The following is a 19,290-nucleotide window of genomic DNA, read 5'->3' as shown; positions in this document are numbered from 1 at the left end:
CCTACTTTGAACAATAAAGAAAAGGTCATCAAAGATTTTTTGGCTAGCTTTGCATCGGCAGGTCGTTTGCTGAGCAACACCATGAGACTGAGAAATGCCATGTTCACTGCACTGAACCTTTAAGAACACACGAGGGCGCTGCAGGTCACTGACAATAAGATTTAACCCAAACTACATGTATAGACAGATTTCAAAGGATGAGACGGTGAGACAGGACGGTACAGGCAGTAGTCATGTTCATTTACTGTCACTGCATACACTTTTATACAAAGGGGAGCAAAAAACAAAACAAAACAAAAAAACAGAAAACTGAGACAAAAAAAAAAACAGCAAAAATCTCTTTCACCCAAGTTACTTATTATACAGACAGAAAAATAAGCTCTTCAAATCAAACAAATAGCTGCATTATTTAAATACATTTGACTTGATTACAAGCTTGGTACACCCAGTTCCACTGTTACTTAGGTTGGCACGTAGAGACACACACAGCAACACATTAAAAAAATAAAATAATGACAGGTCGATACTGAAGAATCTATACAAGGTCCTGCTTTTGGGTTCATCTCTCTCTCTGAAGTTACAATCAATCAAATCTCATAATCAGATGTCTATAAAGGAAACTAAACTAAGATTACAAACACTCCAGGCCCTGAATCAGCTCCTGCATCAGAGGTGAAAATGACTGTTTTACTTTAATCACATGTTTCAGGTTTCTCTGTACGTTGCTGTAACTTGTAAGACAGAAAGCCGTCTCAGGCAGAAAACTGAAAGTTAAATGTTTGGGAGGCCGTTGGTGTTGAACGCCTGCCTGCGGAAAGAGAACGAGAAACACTCGCCCCTCTCTCAGCATCCCTCGATTATAGAGCCACAGGAACATCACTTTAAGGAAAACTCCGACATTTTGGGTAAAATCCCCTTTTCCTGACTTTCCCAGACTGAGACACGATGTTGGACACCATTTTCACCTCTGTGCGTCCAGTGGTTCATTTCCTATGGGTGGCATTTCATGTTAGCTTAGCATAAAGACTTGAGGTCTATAGGAGTCGTTAGCCTGGCTACGTCAAAGTGGAAAAATAAACCTTACAGCAGCTCTGAAGCTGTCTGATTCACACAGCGTATCGTGTAGATTTGAAAAACACATCTTGGGTTTTAAGAGTAGTGAATGTCAGCCATGTGTGGATCACTGCCATGGACGGAAAGATAAATGTGTTCAGTGGTTACACCATTTAACTTCTCCAGAAACAACTTTTTTTAAATTTTTATTTTAATTGCAACACGTGTATTTCATATATACATGATCCACTTTGTACAGAAGACAGCTTCAGAGCTGCTGTAAGGTTTATTTTTTCACTTTGACAGAGCTAAGTTTAAAAACACATGAAATGCTACCCACAGGAAATGAACCTGAAATGAACCTGTCAGTCTGACTCTGGGTACGTCAGAAAAAGGCAATATTGCCCAAAAGGCTAGAGTATTCCTTTAAACCACTGCTCCACAACCTTTTAGATCACATTTTGTTATATTGAATGTTTACATACACAACAATTAATCATCTTTAACATTATTCTAAAGGTTATATGATACAACAGAGGCAGGGCAACACAAACCTTCAAGTTTCTGTCGAGTCCACCAACTACTGAGGGTGATTTTTCCCTTAATTTCAAAATGGCGCTCACACATTATTGGATTGGATTCAGTGAAATGAGGCGTCTGCATTCAAATCACTTGACCACCCATTGGCCACACAGCAACTTGCAGATTTCTTTTGCTTGAGAAGGTTTTTTTTAGGAGTTTCCTTACAGTCTGACAGACACCGTTCCTCAACATCAGAGCTACTAAAAGTTGGTTTGGAGGGAAAGTGATGAGCTGAATGGAGCTGCACAGCGACAGCAAACTCCCTTTGAATTTCCACCAGACCGACGGAGAGACGAATCTCGTCTCCGCGACTAAAAACAGACAGGAGTGTAGACGGACAGACCAAACCAATCCTACATCAAACAATGAATCAACATAAAAAAAAAACAACAACATAGCGACCCAGATCTACATATTTGTTTAAAGAAAGAAAAAAACAAAACAATAGAAATTAAAACTAGCAGTGTTGAGCTTTCTCAGGTCTAAGTGGACAGAACAGCACTGTGTATCGGGAGACGACGGGTATCACTTCACGGTGGCCTTATTCCAGTGGATTAATCCATAGATTTATCAATATATCAGTGTGGTGACGCCACAGCGTGTAAATCTCTCCATCACATGACGCACACACACACTGGAGTGAATCTGCAGAGTGTAGCAGCTGCACAGGAAGTGCAAAGTTAAAACACTGGAATAAAACCAAGTGAGCTGTTACCCTGTTATATTGATTTTGTTTTCCACACAGCTAGATCCTACCCAGAAACAACCTCCGGCAGCCCCCACCTATGGCGATTAATTCCTGAGATATATATATTTTTTTATTATTATTTGTTGTCAAGAAATACTATTAATTTAGAGACCAGATAACTGTGAGGGTATTTGCTTCTAGATTATTCTACCAGCTCTCTCTCTCTTGGAGAAGGTGTTCGCTGGTGAAACGGTGATCATGGTTAGTGAAAGTCAGGATGCAGAAGTCTCAGCCCTGATAATCACATCTATATTACATTATATCTATATCAGAGTGTAAGAGGGCTCTGCAGCACACCGTCAGGAGCTGAGGGTTGTTTACTGGACAAGACTGAGACCGCCTCGACTTCACAGCCGTTACTCATGGTGGAATTTCTCCTCCTGATCCTTTTCCCTGGTTGTGTGTGTGGCTGCTGGCGTGCAGCCTCGGTCTTCCTGGGCCTCCTTCAAAAGGCTCTGCACGGCGCCCCCTGCAGGCGTGGCCGTCACACCGCGGTGCAGCAGCGGTTCTGGAAGAGCTGCTCGATGACCGAGGAGTCGGCCAGCGTGGAGACGTCGCCCAGGTCCCGGTCGTTACGGGCGATCTTACGCAGCACCCGCCGCATGATCTTACCTGGAGGGGAGGGGCGGGGCAGGAAGGAGAGAGGAAAAAGGAGGGAAATGAAGGAGGGAGATGAGAGTGAAAGGGAGTAAGAATACAGTAAGGTGGGCTGAACAAAATTACCTTTTTTTCCATTTAAAAAATATTTAGAAAATAGTTACTTTATGGGAGACGTTTTTTGTTGTTGGAAAGAAATACTGAATTCTAAAATAAATATGCATCTTAAAAAAAAAAAATGAATGTACAAAAAAATAAAGGCATTTTTACAGAAAAAAGGTTAAAAAAAAATAAAGGGATGCGCTGAACAAAGTTCCCTTTTTTCCTTTTCAAAAATATTTAAAAATAATCACTTAATGAGGATTTTTGTTGTTGCCATTGGAAAGTAAAGTAAAGTAAAGTAAAGTAAAGTAAAGTAAAGACTGCTCATCACAGTGTGTCTGAGTCGGCTGGGATGAACTGTACCAGATCTGGTCTTGGGGAGTCCCGGAGCGTTCTGGATGTAGTCCGGTGTGGCGATGGCACCGATCTTCTCCCTCACTGTTGACAGCACACACACACACACACACACACACACACACACACACACACACACAGAGTCACAAACCCATTTTCCACACAGTGACAGGAGTGTGTAATAACAGCATGTCACCCGGCTTCGGCAGCTGACCATCGAATAATTTCTTTACTCTTTGTTTATGGAGGGCTGGTCCTTTTTATTTTTTCATCCTAACAAACCTGTCGGGGTCGAGGCTCAATTCTCTACCCACCCTGTTTTTTGAGCTCAGCCTCCAGCGAGCAGCTGTACGCCACTCCGTCGGTCAGCGTTACGAAGCAGTACAGGCTCTCTCCTTTGACGGCGTGAGGTCTGCCCACCACGGCCGCCTCCGCCACCGCCTCGTGCTCCACCAGAGCCGACTCCACCTCCGCCGTGCTCAGCAAGTGTCCTGCAGGAGGAAGGAGAGAGGAGAGAGGAGGTGCTTAACATCTAAAAACCAACGTCGATGTTTCTGTCCCTGAGGAGTTTGTCCAGTGGACACACACACACACACACACACTTGCCCACATTATCAGGTCTACCTGTCCAGTCTAATGCAGTTCAGGTGAGCAGCTCTGCCATAAATTCTCCCTTTTAATAAAGTTTATAATGTTCAGTTTGTTCTGACATTGTGGAGAATGTGTCAGTTTAATTCTGTGTTTATTACTGAGGCTGTGGTTTGCAGAGGTCTTGCACTGGACTACATTATACTGAGAGGTGTTTCCGATTTTTTGTCCTCCCTATTTATTTAACATGAGGGGGACAGAATAGTGGAAACACCTCTCAGTAAAATGCAGTCCAGTCCAACAGCAGCACTAACTATGAGCTCAATGCCAAACAAGTGCGCCGCCCTTTCGCCAAGGTGACACACAATCCCACCTCACACTCAAGACACCGACATGCACCAAAGCATGGTTAATCTCCATATAAGGCACGTTTCTGAGTCACTGTGCACATCGGCCAATCAGAGGTCTTACCTGAGACGTTCAGCATGTCGTCGATCCTCCCTGTGATCCAATAGTAGCCGTCCTCGTCTCTACGGCAACCTGACCGATAAACAAGTCGAGACAAATAATTTTTTTTATGCCTCAAAAAAAAAAAAAAAAAAACATCAAAATTTTCCAGTTTCAGAACCAAACACACACACACACACAAAACATCATCTATATATTACAATGATATTTGCAGTACCATTCACACAAAGATGAGGGGAAACATAAAAAAAAAAAAACAAATACATTCCCGTAATAAAAAGCCTTAAAGTAAAGGAAGGGAGAAGGGAAAAAAAGAATTAAGTAAAATTAAAATAAATTAATTATCCTAACTGGAATATTATGAGGGACCACAAGTAGAGCGAGTGACAATAATGGGGTTAAAAAAAAAAAAAGGAGAGAGAGGGGCAATGAAAAAGAAACAAACTAACAAATATATAAGTCAAATAAGTCAATACATTAATAAGATTGAGTTTCCACCAAGGGCATCCAGTTTCACTTGACATAACAGAGATCCTTCAACATCCAAAATACAAATTTGCTCTGATAATTATGTGAATACATCATATACTGCTCGAGATTTACATCGGATATTTTCTCAGTTTGGAAATATAGTAAATAATGTCAATGTGTTTAACTGTGCGAACACAAAGCAAAGCAGTCTTTCCTTTATTTAATAAGACAATTAAAAATGGATACATGTGTGGAGCCTATCCACCGCTCTGTTGTTAAAGGGATATTTCACTCATTATGTAAAATGTTGCATGCGCTGCCTCCAACCTCTGACAAATAAAGTTTTATAAGCCGTTCATCGGGGACGGAGGGCAGCACATGGTGAGTGCGTCATACGAAAATGATGCATTATGGGTGAAGTATCCCTTAAAGGTTTTTAACGAACAAGATCAGACAATTTAGGAAACTAAAAAACAAACACTAAAACCTCGTTTGGTTTAATTTCTTCTTGATTCTTTTCCTTGTTGACCAAGTTTTTATTTCATTTCATTTTTAGGCAGAGGGAATATCCAGAGCGTGACAAAACGTGAATCAAACTCTTTTTCAACTTGCACTGCATGAGAATAAAAACGCACTACGGTCTGTTCATGTTTTTCTCATGTGTGTTGAAGCGGTTAGAACATCTTTCCTCGCCCGGTCTCTTACCGTCTCCAGTGACGTAGTACCCCGGGAACTTCCTGAAGTAGGTGGTCTCAAACCGCTGGTGGTTCCCGTACACGGTCCTCATGACGCCGGGCCACGGCTGCTTGAAGACCTGCCGCACAAAAGAGGAGGAGGAGGAAGATGGAGGTGAACAACTTCTTCCTCTTTTTCTGGTGATAAAATAAAATTAACATCTGCTGCTGTGACAAAAACTCTGCAACACACTCAGGATTTCATCAATGTCGCCGCTCTGACTGGTTCTTTATCGATGCTCTTCTTTTTCATTTCTAAAAACTCCATTGAAAACAACATATATATATATTTCTAGGATTTCCTTCTTACTAAATCCCATTTTTATAACAAAAACTATTTTTAATTTTTGTTCCTTCATAAGTTTTTTTCTCATTAATTTGTGACTTTAATCTCAGAATTTGTGACATCATAATCTCCTAATTTTCTTTTTTCCTCAAAAATTTGTGAGTTTTCTCAGAAATGTAGCACTTTAATCTCAGAGAATATCAAAGTTTTTTCTCACAAATTTTACAACTTCTAAAATTCTGAGTTTTTTTTCTTTTTCTCAGATTTTCTGAGAAAAGCAGCTGATTTCTGACTCTGCTTGTTTAAATGAAGCACAGGTGATCAAACTCCTGACCAGGTATCCTTCGCTCGGCCCCTCCAGCTCCTCTCCCGACTCGTTCAGGATGGCCGGCACCACTCCGAAGAACGGGAACGTCTGAGGGAAAGAAAAAAAAAAATCACAGGTTGCAGGTGTTTTTTTTTCCATAATGGAATTCAAATTATAATAACAATAATACTAGAAGATACAATCAAGTTCATCCTCTTTTTAAATAATCATCCTCTGCAGAATACAACCGGCAAACTTAAAGACCATCCGAGACGCACTGTTTCATTGAAAAAATATTTAACACTATATTTTATTTGTATAGTGCTTTTCTTGGTACTCAAAGACACTTTGTAGTAAAAAAAAAATAAAAATACATCAAATAAACAATATTATGAAGAAAAAAATGAAGCAGATAAATTAAAACAAGTAGAGAATTTAATAAAAACAACACAATTTTAAAAACACAGTCAGTTAAAAGGACTGAGGGAGTCAGATGGTCATATTAAGCAGCTTGAGAACACACTTGACGGTGATTTATTTAGTTTCATTTTAGTGTCGAAGGAAGAGAAATTCAGTTTGGACAGTTTGGACAGTAAGTCTGTGAATGTAAAGCTGTATGAAGTTAAATCTACTAACAAATTATTTTCTAAGGTGGGGTTCTTTCAAGGAGATCTGTGGTCTGAAGTGTATTCATTAGGAAATCCTTCACATGCCCAAATTAAAAAAAAAAATCTAGATAAACGAATGGAGGACCATCACTGTTTGAAAATAATTAAATTGGTAATACCAAAAAAAAAAAAAAAAAAAAAAAAAAAAGAGGGTTTTCGACTGAGGCCTGACAGACTTTAGCATTCAGTGTGTATTCAAGCTGCAGGGAAACACTCCAGATGAAAACACCACCTGAAGAAATTCTATGTGTCATCTCCGAGTGTGTGAGTGTGTGTATGTGTGTGTGTGTGTGTGTGTGTGTGTGTGTGTGTGTGTGTGTGTGTACTCACAGCAGATCCAGGCTTCATGGGTGTGGCGGCAGGCAGGGGAGTCAACACATGGCCACCCTGAGAGACAAGAAAACAGACAGTGAAAAAACAGTGAAAATGAATACATAAATAAAATAAATAAAATGTATGATGACCTGATATTCCTGTTTGCCATGTCCTGGTAAAACTTTTTAATGTTAAGTTTATGGTTTCAGCTCATCTTTTAAGTGCTTCTATTACAGTCAGTCATGTTTACAGGGTTCCCACACTTCATTGCCAATGAAATTCTCAAATTTTTCTATAGCCACATAGCAAATGTAATGAGCAACCTTGAAAATGATGGGGTGGATTTGTATGACAAATACAGTGCAGATACGACTCGACTGTTTTTGTAGCTTTCAGAGCCGATTTAGAGGAAATAAAAAATATCTCAACTGTTCTGCCCTCTCAGCTGGTAGCTTGACTAAAAAAAAATTATTTTCCAAAACATTTCCAGGTGTGTTTTTTTTGCACATAGCATCCAGACACTAAAACAAGCTCACATCACACACACGCTTTTTTTTTTTTTTTTTAATACATGTATGTGTGTATATATATACATTTTAAAATGTGTCAACATGTATGTATAACATGAATATGCGCAAACAAAAAAAATTTTTTACCTTCTGAATTATTTTGATACTTGTAAATAGTGTTTCTATATCAAATGGTAACTGTGACTATTCTGATTGAAAATCAACATTATGCATCATATATACAGCTGTGCATCGTTATTGCTGCTGCCATAAGATGCTCTCTAACATCAGATTTCCCTCCGCGACAAAGCAACTCCCCTCCTCAAGTGACTCATGCCATCCCTCGCTCTGGGAAAGCATTACTCCTCATCTCGACAACACAACACACACTGAACCAGCTTCCCTGAGCCTGTGTGAGATTATGAACAATTTAACCACAAGGGGGCAGCAGAGCCAAGAGACTGATGGGATTTATAAATAATGATTATGGCGGAGTCTCTATGTGTCCTTTCTGTAAGTCAGGAAGGAATGAATTTCCCTGATTTTGCCCCCCGAGGCGCCTGGATGTTTAAGACTTTAATGCTCCAGAGCGCGGTGGTGCTTTTGGTCTTCAACCAGCCCAAAACACCTCACGGCCCTCCGCTGCTCATATCCCTCCACCGGCTCCCAGCTGCTGCTCCCTGACTCTCGTCTACAGAGCAGCAACCAAACCTGCTCCTACCTCCCTGGACTCCCTCTTCCAGGTTTACTCTCCCTCCTGCCCCCTGCGACGCCTGGTGCCTCCAGCACAACAAGGCCCTAAATCAGCAGCTGGACTCTTCTCCTCTGTGGTTCCTTGGTGATGGAACGAGCTAGCAAACTCCATTCGATCTGCAGAGTCCCTCTCAGTCTTTAAGAGAAGGCTAAAAACCCAGCTCTTCAGGGAACACCTGCTCACCTGATGGACTGTGTGCTCCAAAAAAATTATGCCTCTAAGCTTTCTTCCTTCCTCTATGCTCTTTATGCTCTCTATACATCCCCTCTCTGCTCTGCCTTGTAGCTCCTCTGTCCTCTGGACCAGAACCAGAGCTTTATGGCTCTTGATGTCGTCGTTCTCTCCTGAATTGATCTTTGCTTGTTGGTGTATAAAAATCTCATATGTACATCGTTTTGGATGAAAGCCTCTGCCAGATGTGAATGTGGATAATAAAGACTACCGCATAAAATAAAATTTACAGTTTCTGTCTGCCAGAACGTGTCGACGATGGGACATCTCTTCTCTCCCACCACGGTGTAGTACCACTGCCAGGCCTCGGGGTTGATGGGCTCGCCGACGGTACCCAACACCTTCAGAGACTGTCGCTTGTACCTGGAGAGAGAGAGAGAGAGAGAGAGAGAGAGAGAGACAGAGAGAGAGAGGGAGAGAGACAGACAGAGAGAGAGAGAGAGAGAGAAAGAGAGAGAACGAGAGAGAGACAAGTGAGTGCAATTTTCATTTCCAGTGAAGTGAAGAATAAAATGTGAACAGACTACATTCTCTCAATATCGGGGATGCTTGCAAAATTAAAAAGATTAACCAAAGGTAAGAATTTATACATCTAAAATTGTTTAAGCTTTCCTTTCAAGCGCAGAAAATCGGAATAAGCATCACAAATACTTTACTCTTTTATATATAGGTATTAGTAATGTTATAAGGAATAGAAAAAGAAATAGAAAAATATGTGCAAGATAATGTTGCAAAAAAGAAAGCAGGTGCATTACGTAGAAATATGTGAATTAATCTAACAACAATGTAACAATAAATACAGAAATAAGAAATTGAGAAAAAATAAGAAAAACAGCTTGGAGGCCTGGAGATCTGCATAAATGTTAACACAAAGCCACACCTGCTGCATCTGACAGATTTTTTTTTTTTTTTAGAAGCAACTCAAAAAATTTAGAGTTGCAGAAACTGAAAACCCAAACAAGATGGAGTCATTTATTTTTCTCTGAAATTTAAATGGGAAAAAGTGAAGAAAAAGCAACAAGAAAACAGGGCAGTAGAAAGAGCGAGATTTACTGGACAAAAGAAAAAAAAAGTGGTGAGAAAACAGAAAAATTAAAATGAGAGAAAGAGAGCAGAGAGAGAGGGAAAGCAGCTCCATTAAGTGAATTATGATGTACTGAATTTGAAAAGACGAAGGGAAAAAGCATCTTTAAATATCCTCAGCTTTTACATTTGATTGAGCTGGGAAAAGCGCCTCACTAAGGAAAAGAAAAGATGCAATAAATAGTGACAGAGACTGTGACACTGTTTACACACTGTATCAACTAATTTCATTGCATGTCATGTTTTTATTAACTGAAACCTGGAAACACCAACACCTGGCTTAATTCATTCTGATTACAAAGGAGGGAACGGAGAGACTCACTTCTGTACCGGCTCGCTGCCGTACTTCATCAGCAGTCGGATGGCGGTGGGAGCCGTGTAGAACTTGCTCACGTGATATTTGTCCACAATCTCCCACATGCGGCTCACGTCGGGGTAAGTGGGCAGGCCCTCAAACTGGAAAACACATCAGGAGAAATCGACAGAATCAGTGGGAGTGGGAAGGTGGAGGCAAAGCAAACAGCAGATATGAAACTCAAGGTGAACCGGGCGTTAAGGAGGGTTGGGTCTGAAGCTGATTTCAGCTCGGTTTCCTGACCCTGTCATGTTTTAGTTGGTTCTCACTGTATTTCACGAATTCAAATGCATCAAGACCTCACAGGCTGGTCGGACCTAAACTACTGACAATTAAATGCTGAGTTTCTGTGGCCACTGCTTTACCCTCTCCTGCCACAAGGAGGAGCCTGTACTTCACTGAGCCTGCTCACACCACTGCCATCAGCGAGGGAGGTGATGCAAATCCTGACCCGGACTCACAGCTTCATCTAAACGTGCTGGATCTGGCCTTGTCATTTTGTACAAACCACAAATGCACCAAGAGCACAAGCAGCACGCCATCATAATGGACAAAATACAGCTGCTGACTGCTCTGCTTGTTCTTGAAGAGGAGGACCGACAGTCTCTTCCAGGGATACTCAAGTGGTTCAGGCCAGGGGCGGCTGGATAACATGAGCTATTATTGATTTCTTTCCTTTCAAATCATATATATCCCAATCATCTGTCCTGATGTGACTAACATGACGACTGGCCACGACAGCAGAAACTTCTTTCCCATTTAACCCGCTGAAACCATTATATATTCTGACTTAAATTGCATAAAAAACAAGGAAATTATCTGATAATTAGCAAACAACCCCCCTGCCCCCCGTTGCTCGGACTGTCGCTCAGCTGTTCCCAAGTGCAATTTCATAACATCTTTGCCAAGCAGTCATGTTCCTGGTGCATGTCTAAGAAATACTGTCTTGATAACCTTCGGTGACTCAACAGCACGAGTACAGGACAGCCCAGGGTACTGCTGTAAAAGTCGGACACTGACACGATAAAAAGTGGGAGGGTTTTGTGAACTGTGGACGGCTCATAGGACGGCTGCTAATCTCCTGTTGTGGCGGTGTGAGGTGGCGCTATGAACGTTCACCCGCCTCAGTGACTCAAATTCTCCGCCTCAATGTAAAGTCCAGTGCAGAGACTAAAACTGAGCACCTTTACAAGAGCAAAGAATAAAAATGGAACAAACTCAACTCAGGTTTTTGTTTTTTTTTAACATTTCGTAGTCTGTCCCTGCAGTTTGTCTGGGTCCATCAGCCAATGACAGGTAAACTGAGAAAATTTACCAGCCAATAGCATTTGTTACGGGCCATGAAACTGCATCATGTATTATTTACATGATGCATTGGCCCCGTGGCCTCAACTTACCCCAGTTCTTCCAAAATACAAACAACACCATCACCCAGTCAACAGCGGTTAATTTGCTCCCCAGAGAACTGAGCAACCAGGAGAATCCAACCAAGTTTGTAGGCTGAGAAAAACTGGCCTCAGCTTAAGTTTTCTTCAAGCTCACCTTGGATGTCACATTTCCACACCTTCTTCTCATTTCCCTACCGCTATGACTGAATCACATGAACAGCTGTTCTGCCTGGCAACTCCAAAAACAGGAGACAAGTTGATGACAGCCACTCAAAGTGCTCTACAAACTTTATGTGAAAGACTACAGGACATAAACGCTTCAAATGACATCACTTCACTCCGGATCTTTAAAAATCAGAGGCGTAATGTGCTTTTGGGTTTGTCTGTACACTACCTATCAATGGGTTTTTAGCTTTTCTTGACGTTATTTACATGAAATTATAGAATAGATGGGGCTGAAGAGGTGATTTGAATATGTGGCTCAAAGCACTGAAGGGGCTCTTGTGACCCTTGTGACAACAACCGCTGTATCTATTGCTGGGATCTGAAGTAAGCTCTGAAGCATATTTTTTTGTTGATTGTTGATTAATGCTTCCTCTTGAGCGCCAGCCAGCCAGATAACTCATGTTAATTAGATGTTTATAAGCGTAAAGACACCAGTTCCACCGCTCACCAGGACACTGGTGGCGCCGTTGGCCAGCGGGCCGTAGGTGATGTAGGAGTGGCCCGTGATCCAGCCGATGTCTGCCGTGCACCAGTACACGTCGTCAGGCTGGTAGTCAAACACCAGCTTGAAGGTGGTGGCGGCGTACAGCATGTAGCCGCCGACCATGTGAAGAACGCCCTGAAGGAGAGAGGAGAGAGAGAGAGAGAAAGAAAGAGAGAGAGAGAGAGAGAGAGAGAGAGAGAGAGAGAGAGAGAGAGAGATTTAAAGAATGAATCAGACAGACGAGAGAGACAGATAGAGGATGCTTTTTCATGATTTGGACCCCCAAGTTGACCTTTAATAACCCACAGACACTCATCTAACCCCCAGTGTTTCAGCTCCAGGGACACCCAGGAGTCCTCGAATTGTTCAACTTTACACAATCATTTACTTCACAATTTTACAATACAAACACATTTTTGCGAGATTATTCTGACAGTACGGTTTCATCTCACTACTTTGAATCTAATTGAAAGTGTGAAATCTAGCATGAAATCTAAACCATTTAACAACAAGGATCTGCAGCTTCATCAAAGTCAAGACCAATTTATCATTTTACTTCTGTCAGATCGGTACCTGCCCCGTTTTTTTTTTTCCATTAAATATCATATATAGATGTCTCCATGTCTTTCCTCTCTGTTATCAAAGAAGTTACAACACTCGCTTTGTTCATTTTCAAACATTTCACTAGTCCAGTAGAGTTCTTTTCTTTGCATAGTAATTTTCAATTTAGTGTGTGTGTGTGTTCGTGTGCGTGTGCGTGTGCGTGTGCGTGTGCGTGTGCGTGTGCGTGTGCGTGTGTGTGTGTGTGTGTGTGTGTGTGTGATGTACCTTCGGTTTGCCGGTGGAGCCGCTGGTGTACAGGATGAAGAGCGGGTCTTCAGAGTCGCACCACTCCGGCTCACACACGCCACACAACAGAGTGAACCAACACAAGTCGACCTCCGGGTTCCATGGGACCTGCAACACACACACACACACACACACACACAAACGGAGACACGCAGGCACACACATGAACAGTCAAATACACAGAGGCAGCAGGGCACACACACATTCACACACAAACAAAAGTACAGGCACGCACATACCGACATAAAGACAAATTTATGCATACACACAACACGACACACACACACACACACACACACACACACACACAACACACAACACACAAAATGATGACCAAAGTTACAATAAAATCACCGATAACAGAACGAGAGGCAACATCGTAACTTTGCGGCACTACAGGAGGCATTTAGAAACGACAAACAAACATCTCTACGTTCTAAAACACAAAGCAAAAAAAAAAAAAGAGAGAGAGAGAGAGAGGGGGGGGTTAGTCTGACAAAAACAAAACAAACAAACAAAAAAATCATGCCTCTCAAACTAGCTAGAAGAGAGCAAAACAAAGAGGTGAAAAGAGCTCTAGAAGGGCTCTAGAAGCATTGCAGTCTGAGTGAGGGTGAATAATACGCAGTTAGAAAAGTTACAAACAGGGTCGGTGTTGTAACTTATTCCATGTGCAGGTCAATCAGAACCGGGTCAGTTACTACTTGATGCACAAAGAGATCAACACACAAAAAATAACTATTTATCAAAGGGATGGAGGATGGGGGAAATACAGGGAAACTTTAAATCGCCTTTAGAAATGCCTGAAAATCCTTGGACTGGTGTATAGAGAGAGAGCAATAGAAAGAGAGATAGAGAAAGAGAGCAATATATAGACAAATGAGTAGAGATGCAGGTAGACATACAGAGAGGTGACAAATTTGAAGAAAAAGCAACATAAAGTGTCTTAGTGAGGCGATCAACACCCTCTGGAGCACGATTCTTCCAAAACATATTCCTTCTTTTGGTGTTTTTATAATTCTTATACTTAGAACTGCACCTTATTACACTTGATAGTTACATTCACACACCTACACACATATTATCCCTCAACATTACGTCATGCTGACGTACAAATCACAAGAAAAGTTAGATATGAAGGCTTGGACCTTTGCTGTAGAGCGACATTGAGTAACCCGACCACCTAAAATGTTATCACTGATTCTTGAGAATTTGGATAAATCACGTCCCACTAAGAAAAATGCTATTTCTGCTGGAAATTTACAACATTTTAATGAATAAAAAGAATCAAGGGCATAATCAGGGGGTCCTTTGCACATTTGTAAGGTTCTTTTATAGGTTTATTTTTTATTTGTATTAATTTAATGATTATATGTTGGCCCATGGCCTACAAAACCAGTTGTCCTCGGATAGGAGATAATCATTTCAACTTGATTAAAACAACAAAAAGTAATCATTTCATTGAATAATATCTTTACCACATGAAAGAGTACATCATAATATGTATTAAAAACTACAAACAATGGGTTTTGAACAATATTTACTATTATTTTGTGGTTGCTCAAAATGTGTCCCAGATATTCGTCACCACCGTCAGATATGTATTTAAAAAATAATAATTAAACTACAAGGTCAATTACATTCCTGAGGAGCCCTTTTCAAACCTTCAGCTCTACTGCATGCTTCAAGAGCGCTCAGGCTTCTGGAAGTTTGCTATTTTCTCTTAAATCTCTTCATATTTTGGGACACTGCTACTGTCATAACCATAAATTGTCAACACCGTCACTTTTGTAAAAAAAATATTAAATTAGATTATGGAATAAATGTATACTTTTTAAGAAGAGGTCTGATGCAGGTAGCAACAGGGCGAAAACAAGCTGGCTAATGTGAACAACTCATGCTTATCATGTGAAAGAGCAGGTTTTTGTCACCACCGTCAGACGTCACCACCGTCAGGTTTTCTGTGTGACGGTGATGACAAATGATGAAAAATGCTCATAACAGTGCTCAGGATTGTTATTTTTTGTACAAAATAGTTAAATAAAGTTGTTGAGCAAGAAGCCATTGACTTGAGTGGTATAAATTTTGGAAATGTATGTTTTAATGAGGCCACTGTCACCACCGTCAGATTAGTGTCACCACCGTCAGATGCAGTTAAATTGGTTTTAAATGAATATGCTTACAATATGTTTCTTTGGTGCTGTTGAGTTATTAAAGTAATAGTCTCTTTACAGTTTTTTTTGATTGCTTGAACTCATTTTGCAAATGCTTTGCTCACTGTGCCAAAACTCTAAACACAACACAAATAAGACACAACACCTGGAAATAAACCATTCACATTCATGGCAAACTGAAACTCAGTCATCAAAACTTAAAAATCCTTTGTCAAAATGCAACTCTGATAACAAAAGGATACACATTTCTATAATATGAACACACTTTCACAGCAGCAAGCAACACAACAATATACTTAACACAAACACTGCAGTTTTTACTGCTTTTCATTTATTTCTTCAAAAAGAAGTCTGCAAAGCTCAAAACAGAAATTAAGCACATTTTTCACAGTAACAACTGTTTGCAAAATAACCAAAAAATAAAAATAAATAAGAAAGGTGTAAACTCAAAACTGAATACAGTATAGAGTATATTGTACTTTACAGTACAGTTTTTTCAATCACTTTTTCCAGTATAATGAAACTGGGATCCACTTTGCCATCATCTTCACCTCCAAACCACAGCAGAAGTTTTCTTTTGCAAATGTGTTCATACCTTTTCATTGGATTCACACATTTTTCACACTCTTTTGCACCTGCATCTCTATGAAATCACTAGTGCACCTGCATCACTGCCCTTTCCACAAATCACCAATCACCAATCAATCAGTATGCACCTAAAAAAAAGGGGCCTATAAATTGTATTCTGTATTTTTTTCAACTCCTTTGAGTTTTTCTGTGTAATACTGTATGTGAATTACAGTATTTCAGTTTTTGCCATAAATACAGTAAAAATTTCACTTCAAAGTCTTTCTGAGTTTGGATGCAGTTCTTTACTGTAAGTTCACATTTGAATGTGTAGCTCACAGGAGAACCTTGTTCAAACTGATAGCTGTATTTTGTATTCTGCTGTCAGCTGGGTTACAGTACAGTAGAGCTGATTGAAGGAATCTACTGATTTGGGCAGAAGTTGAGTTGTTTGAGGGAAATATTGGCTTTTGCTACTTGCTTTACAATATGTAACTATGTAAATTGTCAAAAAAATATGACTGCATACACACAAGAAAAAGTAAGGTTGAACCTGCTCAGACTGAAAAGGGTGTGTTGCATTTTGGTGTTGAATATGAAGTGAGTGAGTGGCTGGATTAGTTGCATTGGGCGCTGACAAAATGTGCTTTTGCTGCATGTTTGAAAGGTTTTGTCATGGTAAAAGCCTTTTGACAAACATAAATAAACATACATGCATAAATAAATATACATGCATAGTATGTAAAGCAAAAATAAAACAATATAACAAAATCAAACTACGTACAGCTACAAAATCTCATCCACATCGCATACGATGTCTTCCTGTGCCTCTTTCTCTCACCGCCTCCACGCAAAGTCCTCAACATGGCTGACATGGGGCCTGTTTGTAGTGCTTCGGCCCTGACTGATTGGTGTTCAGTTTTCTAAGTAAGTGCTTTCATGTGTGTGTCTCGGGTTATCTAATTACCCGATGTGTTTTGTATTTTGAACATAAGTGTTTTCCCAATTGTAACCACATGCTTTCATTTTTGAGCGAGGTGTCTTCTGTAGGAAATAGTGTCTAGTGTTAAGGAGGAAGTGTGTTGTAGAATTGCAAACACAGTTTAAAGCAGCACATGTGTCTAAGGTATGGCCACGCTGTGTTTAAGGTTTAGTTCCAATGACTTCAAGTTTTGTCACATTGGTTTAAGTGTATGTTCTTAGTGTGTAAGCAATCGAAAAAAACTGTAATACAAAAATATGTTTTTCAAATAAAAAAATAAAAACATTACGGTGACGGTGTTGACAAAAACAAAGTAGCCTAATAACTGGAAAAACCTATTTTATGAAAAAAATGCAAAATGAGGAGGTTGCACCGGTACATTGCCGAACAGCCAAGACCTTGGCCTATAATGATATACCTTCAGATTTTGTAATTTAACGGACTTTTTTTTTTTTTTTTTCAAAATTAAAACCTGTTTTATCCAAATTCCCAAGAATCAGTGATGTATAAGTTTTGTGTCTGTTTGAAAACACTGTCCAGATAGGCATGATATTTTTGAAATGCAACTTTGTCTTTCTGTTTTAGCATTTTGTCCACACGAAAATAGCATTTTTGTCATTAAAGACAGGAGCACAAAACATTGTTGCTTGTACATATCATGACCTCAGGCTGAACCTTAGGACGAGGTCCAAATGATTTGACCGTTTCTGGTCACAATCAGCTGACCTTCATCAGTCAAGGCCAGCCGCATCCTTGGATCCTGATGGCCGTGGGTTTTACTGTCCCACACCGCTTTATCAGAGCTGGTGTAGATCACAAGGTTGCCGTCCCCCTGCATGACGACTCGATTTCCTCCGGAGCCACTGGTATTGGTTGCCCACTTGGGAGCCCATTTGTAGATGATGAAGTTTCCGTCATCCTGTGGTTGGTGAATGAGGCGCTCGTTAAAAGACTTTGAAATTACTGCAGGTTCACAGAGTTGTAATGAAGTAAAAAGAAATCCAAAAAAGGAGAAATGACAATCTCTACTCTGTAAACTGTAAACACAAAAGGAGAAAAGCAGACTTATTCAAAGTAAACAACACACTGCTGGTAGTTTTTATTGCTGCTCTGAGCTGCATCACAACATTTTCATATTTACTAATTGTACAGGTCTGAAGTGGTTTCACTGATCCACTTTTGAAGGTTCATGCTGCATCATCAGGATCCCCACAAATTCCTTCTCTAATTTGATCTTGGCAGCTCTTGTGACTGTGTGTTTAGAGCCTTTGGGAGTCAGAAGGTATTGCTGGTTGGTGCAGTATGATTTTTGGTTTCTTATCCTCACCTGGAAGATTGCTTTATAGTTGCCGTTGTTGCTGAGGAGGTAATCGCCCTGATGAAGCTCCTGGTTGGTGCTGATGGAGTTCTAGCTCATGATTCTGGGGAGAAAATGAGGCCATCATGTTCACTGATAACCTTTGTTGCTGTTTTCAATCCTTTTAAAAGCTCAGAATATTGGAAAGAGTACTTGTTTTAAGATGAAAAATGCAGAGACGTCTCCAGTGTCAGTTTTGCAGCTGTTTTTCTTCAAATGAAACAGCGAGTAGAACAAAACCTTTTCCTTGTATTTCCATTGTTTGTTGAAATGTGTCTTGACTTGGTAAGTCTTGGTAATTTTCCACTTTTCCCTGATAAGACTGATCAGTTCATATCAGTTCATAGTCTCCTGCCAAAAGGAGGGACCCCCACACCCTCAAATACTGTGAAGATGTGTGTGTGTGTGTGTGTGTGTGTGTGTGTGTGTGTGTGTGTGTGTGTGTGTGTGTGTGTGTGTGGTGGGGGGTGGATGGGGGAATTCAGTGGAATCGCTTTAATTGCTGTGGAATTTATTTTGCAAGGACAACACCACAGCAGGAACATTTGAAGTGTAAATATGTTATTTTTTCGTTTTTGATGATGATTTTGATGATTTGGTCATGCATCAGAACTGTGCTCACACTTTAGGTTGTAGAATGTGTTTTTATTTCATTTATTTTATTATTTTTTATTTTTGAGGTTGATCATATAGGAGTTCTCAACAAAACAAACTTAAAAGCAGTGAATATAGTGCAATGTTACAATAGAGACCAGAGTTTCCTGTGTGGCTGCTCAGGAAAGGTTTGAGAGCAGAGAGCCTTATCAGAGGCAGCGCAACGCTCTGACGCTCTGACACTCATGAGACTTGCCAACACAAGCTGCTCATTCAGTGGCGAGCACGCGCATCACAACCCTGCTGCTGACGCTTCACTGAGACACAATCACCTGGCTGCTTCAGGAAAGAAGTCAGAGGCCCTGTTTCCACCTGCCATGAAGATGCATCTTTGGTGATCCCATCACAAGCGGACAGCTCCGAGTCCGTCTGTTCACACCTGCTGTTAGAAAGTGTCTCCACTAC

At 40.5% G+C, this 19,290-nt stretch overlaps 1 protein-coding gene across 1 annotated transcript; it reads right to left on the bottom strand.

The window, feature by feature from the left end:
- Nucleotides 1-1,706: 1,706 nt before the first annotated feature.
- LOC115362399 (acetyl-coenzyme A synthetase, cytoplasmic-like) lies at nt 1,707-17,712 on the bottom strand. Its single transcript, XM_030056310.1, has 12 exons — nt 17,590-17,712; nt 13,131-13,259; nt 12,267-12,437; nt 10,173-10,306; nt 8,998-9,130; nt 7,289-7,345; nt 6,318-6,398; nt 5,669-5,777; nt 4,496-4,564; nt 3,751-3,927; nt 3,446-3,520; nt 1,707-2,995 (listed from the first exon to the last, which is right to left on the bottom strand). The coding sequence occupies exons 1-12, from the start codon at nt 17,710-17,712 to the stop codon at nt 2,868-2,870; spliced, it is 1,386 nt and encodes a 461-aa protein (XP_029912170.1). The 3' UTR covers nt 1,707-2,867.
- Between the last annotated feature and the right edge of the window lie 1,578 nt (nt 17,713-19,290).

Source organism: Myripristis murdjan, chromosome 7 (assembly GCF_902150065.1).
Source record: "Myripristis murdjan chromosome 7, fMyrMur1.1, whole genome shotgun sequence".
In the NCBI taxonomy this organism is placed as follows: domain Eukaryota; kingdom Metazoa; phylum Chordata; class Actinopteri; order Holocentriformes; family Holocentridae; genus Myripristis; species Myripristis murdjan.
This window is presented reverse-complemented; position numbering and strand designations above follow the sequence as displayed.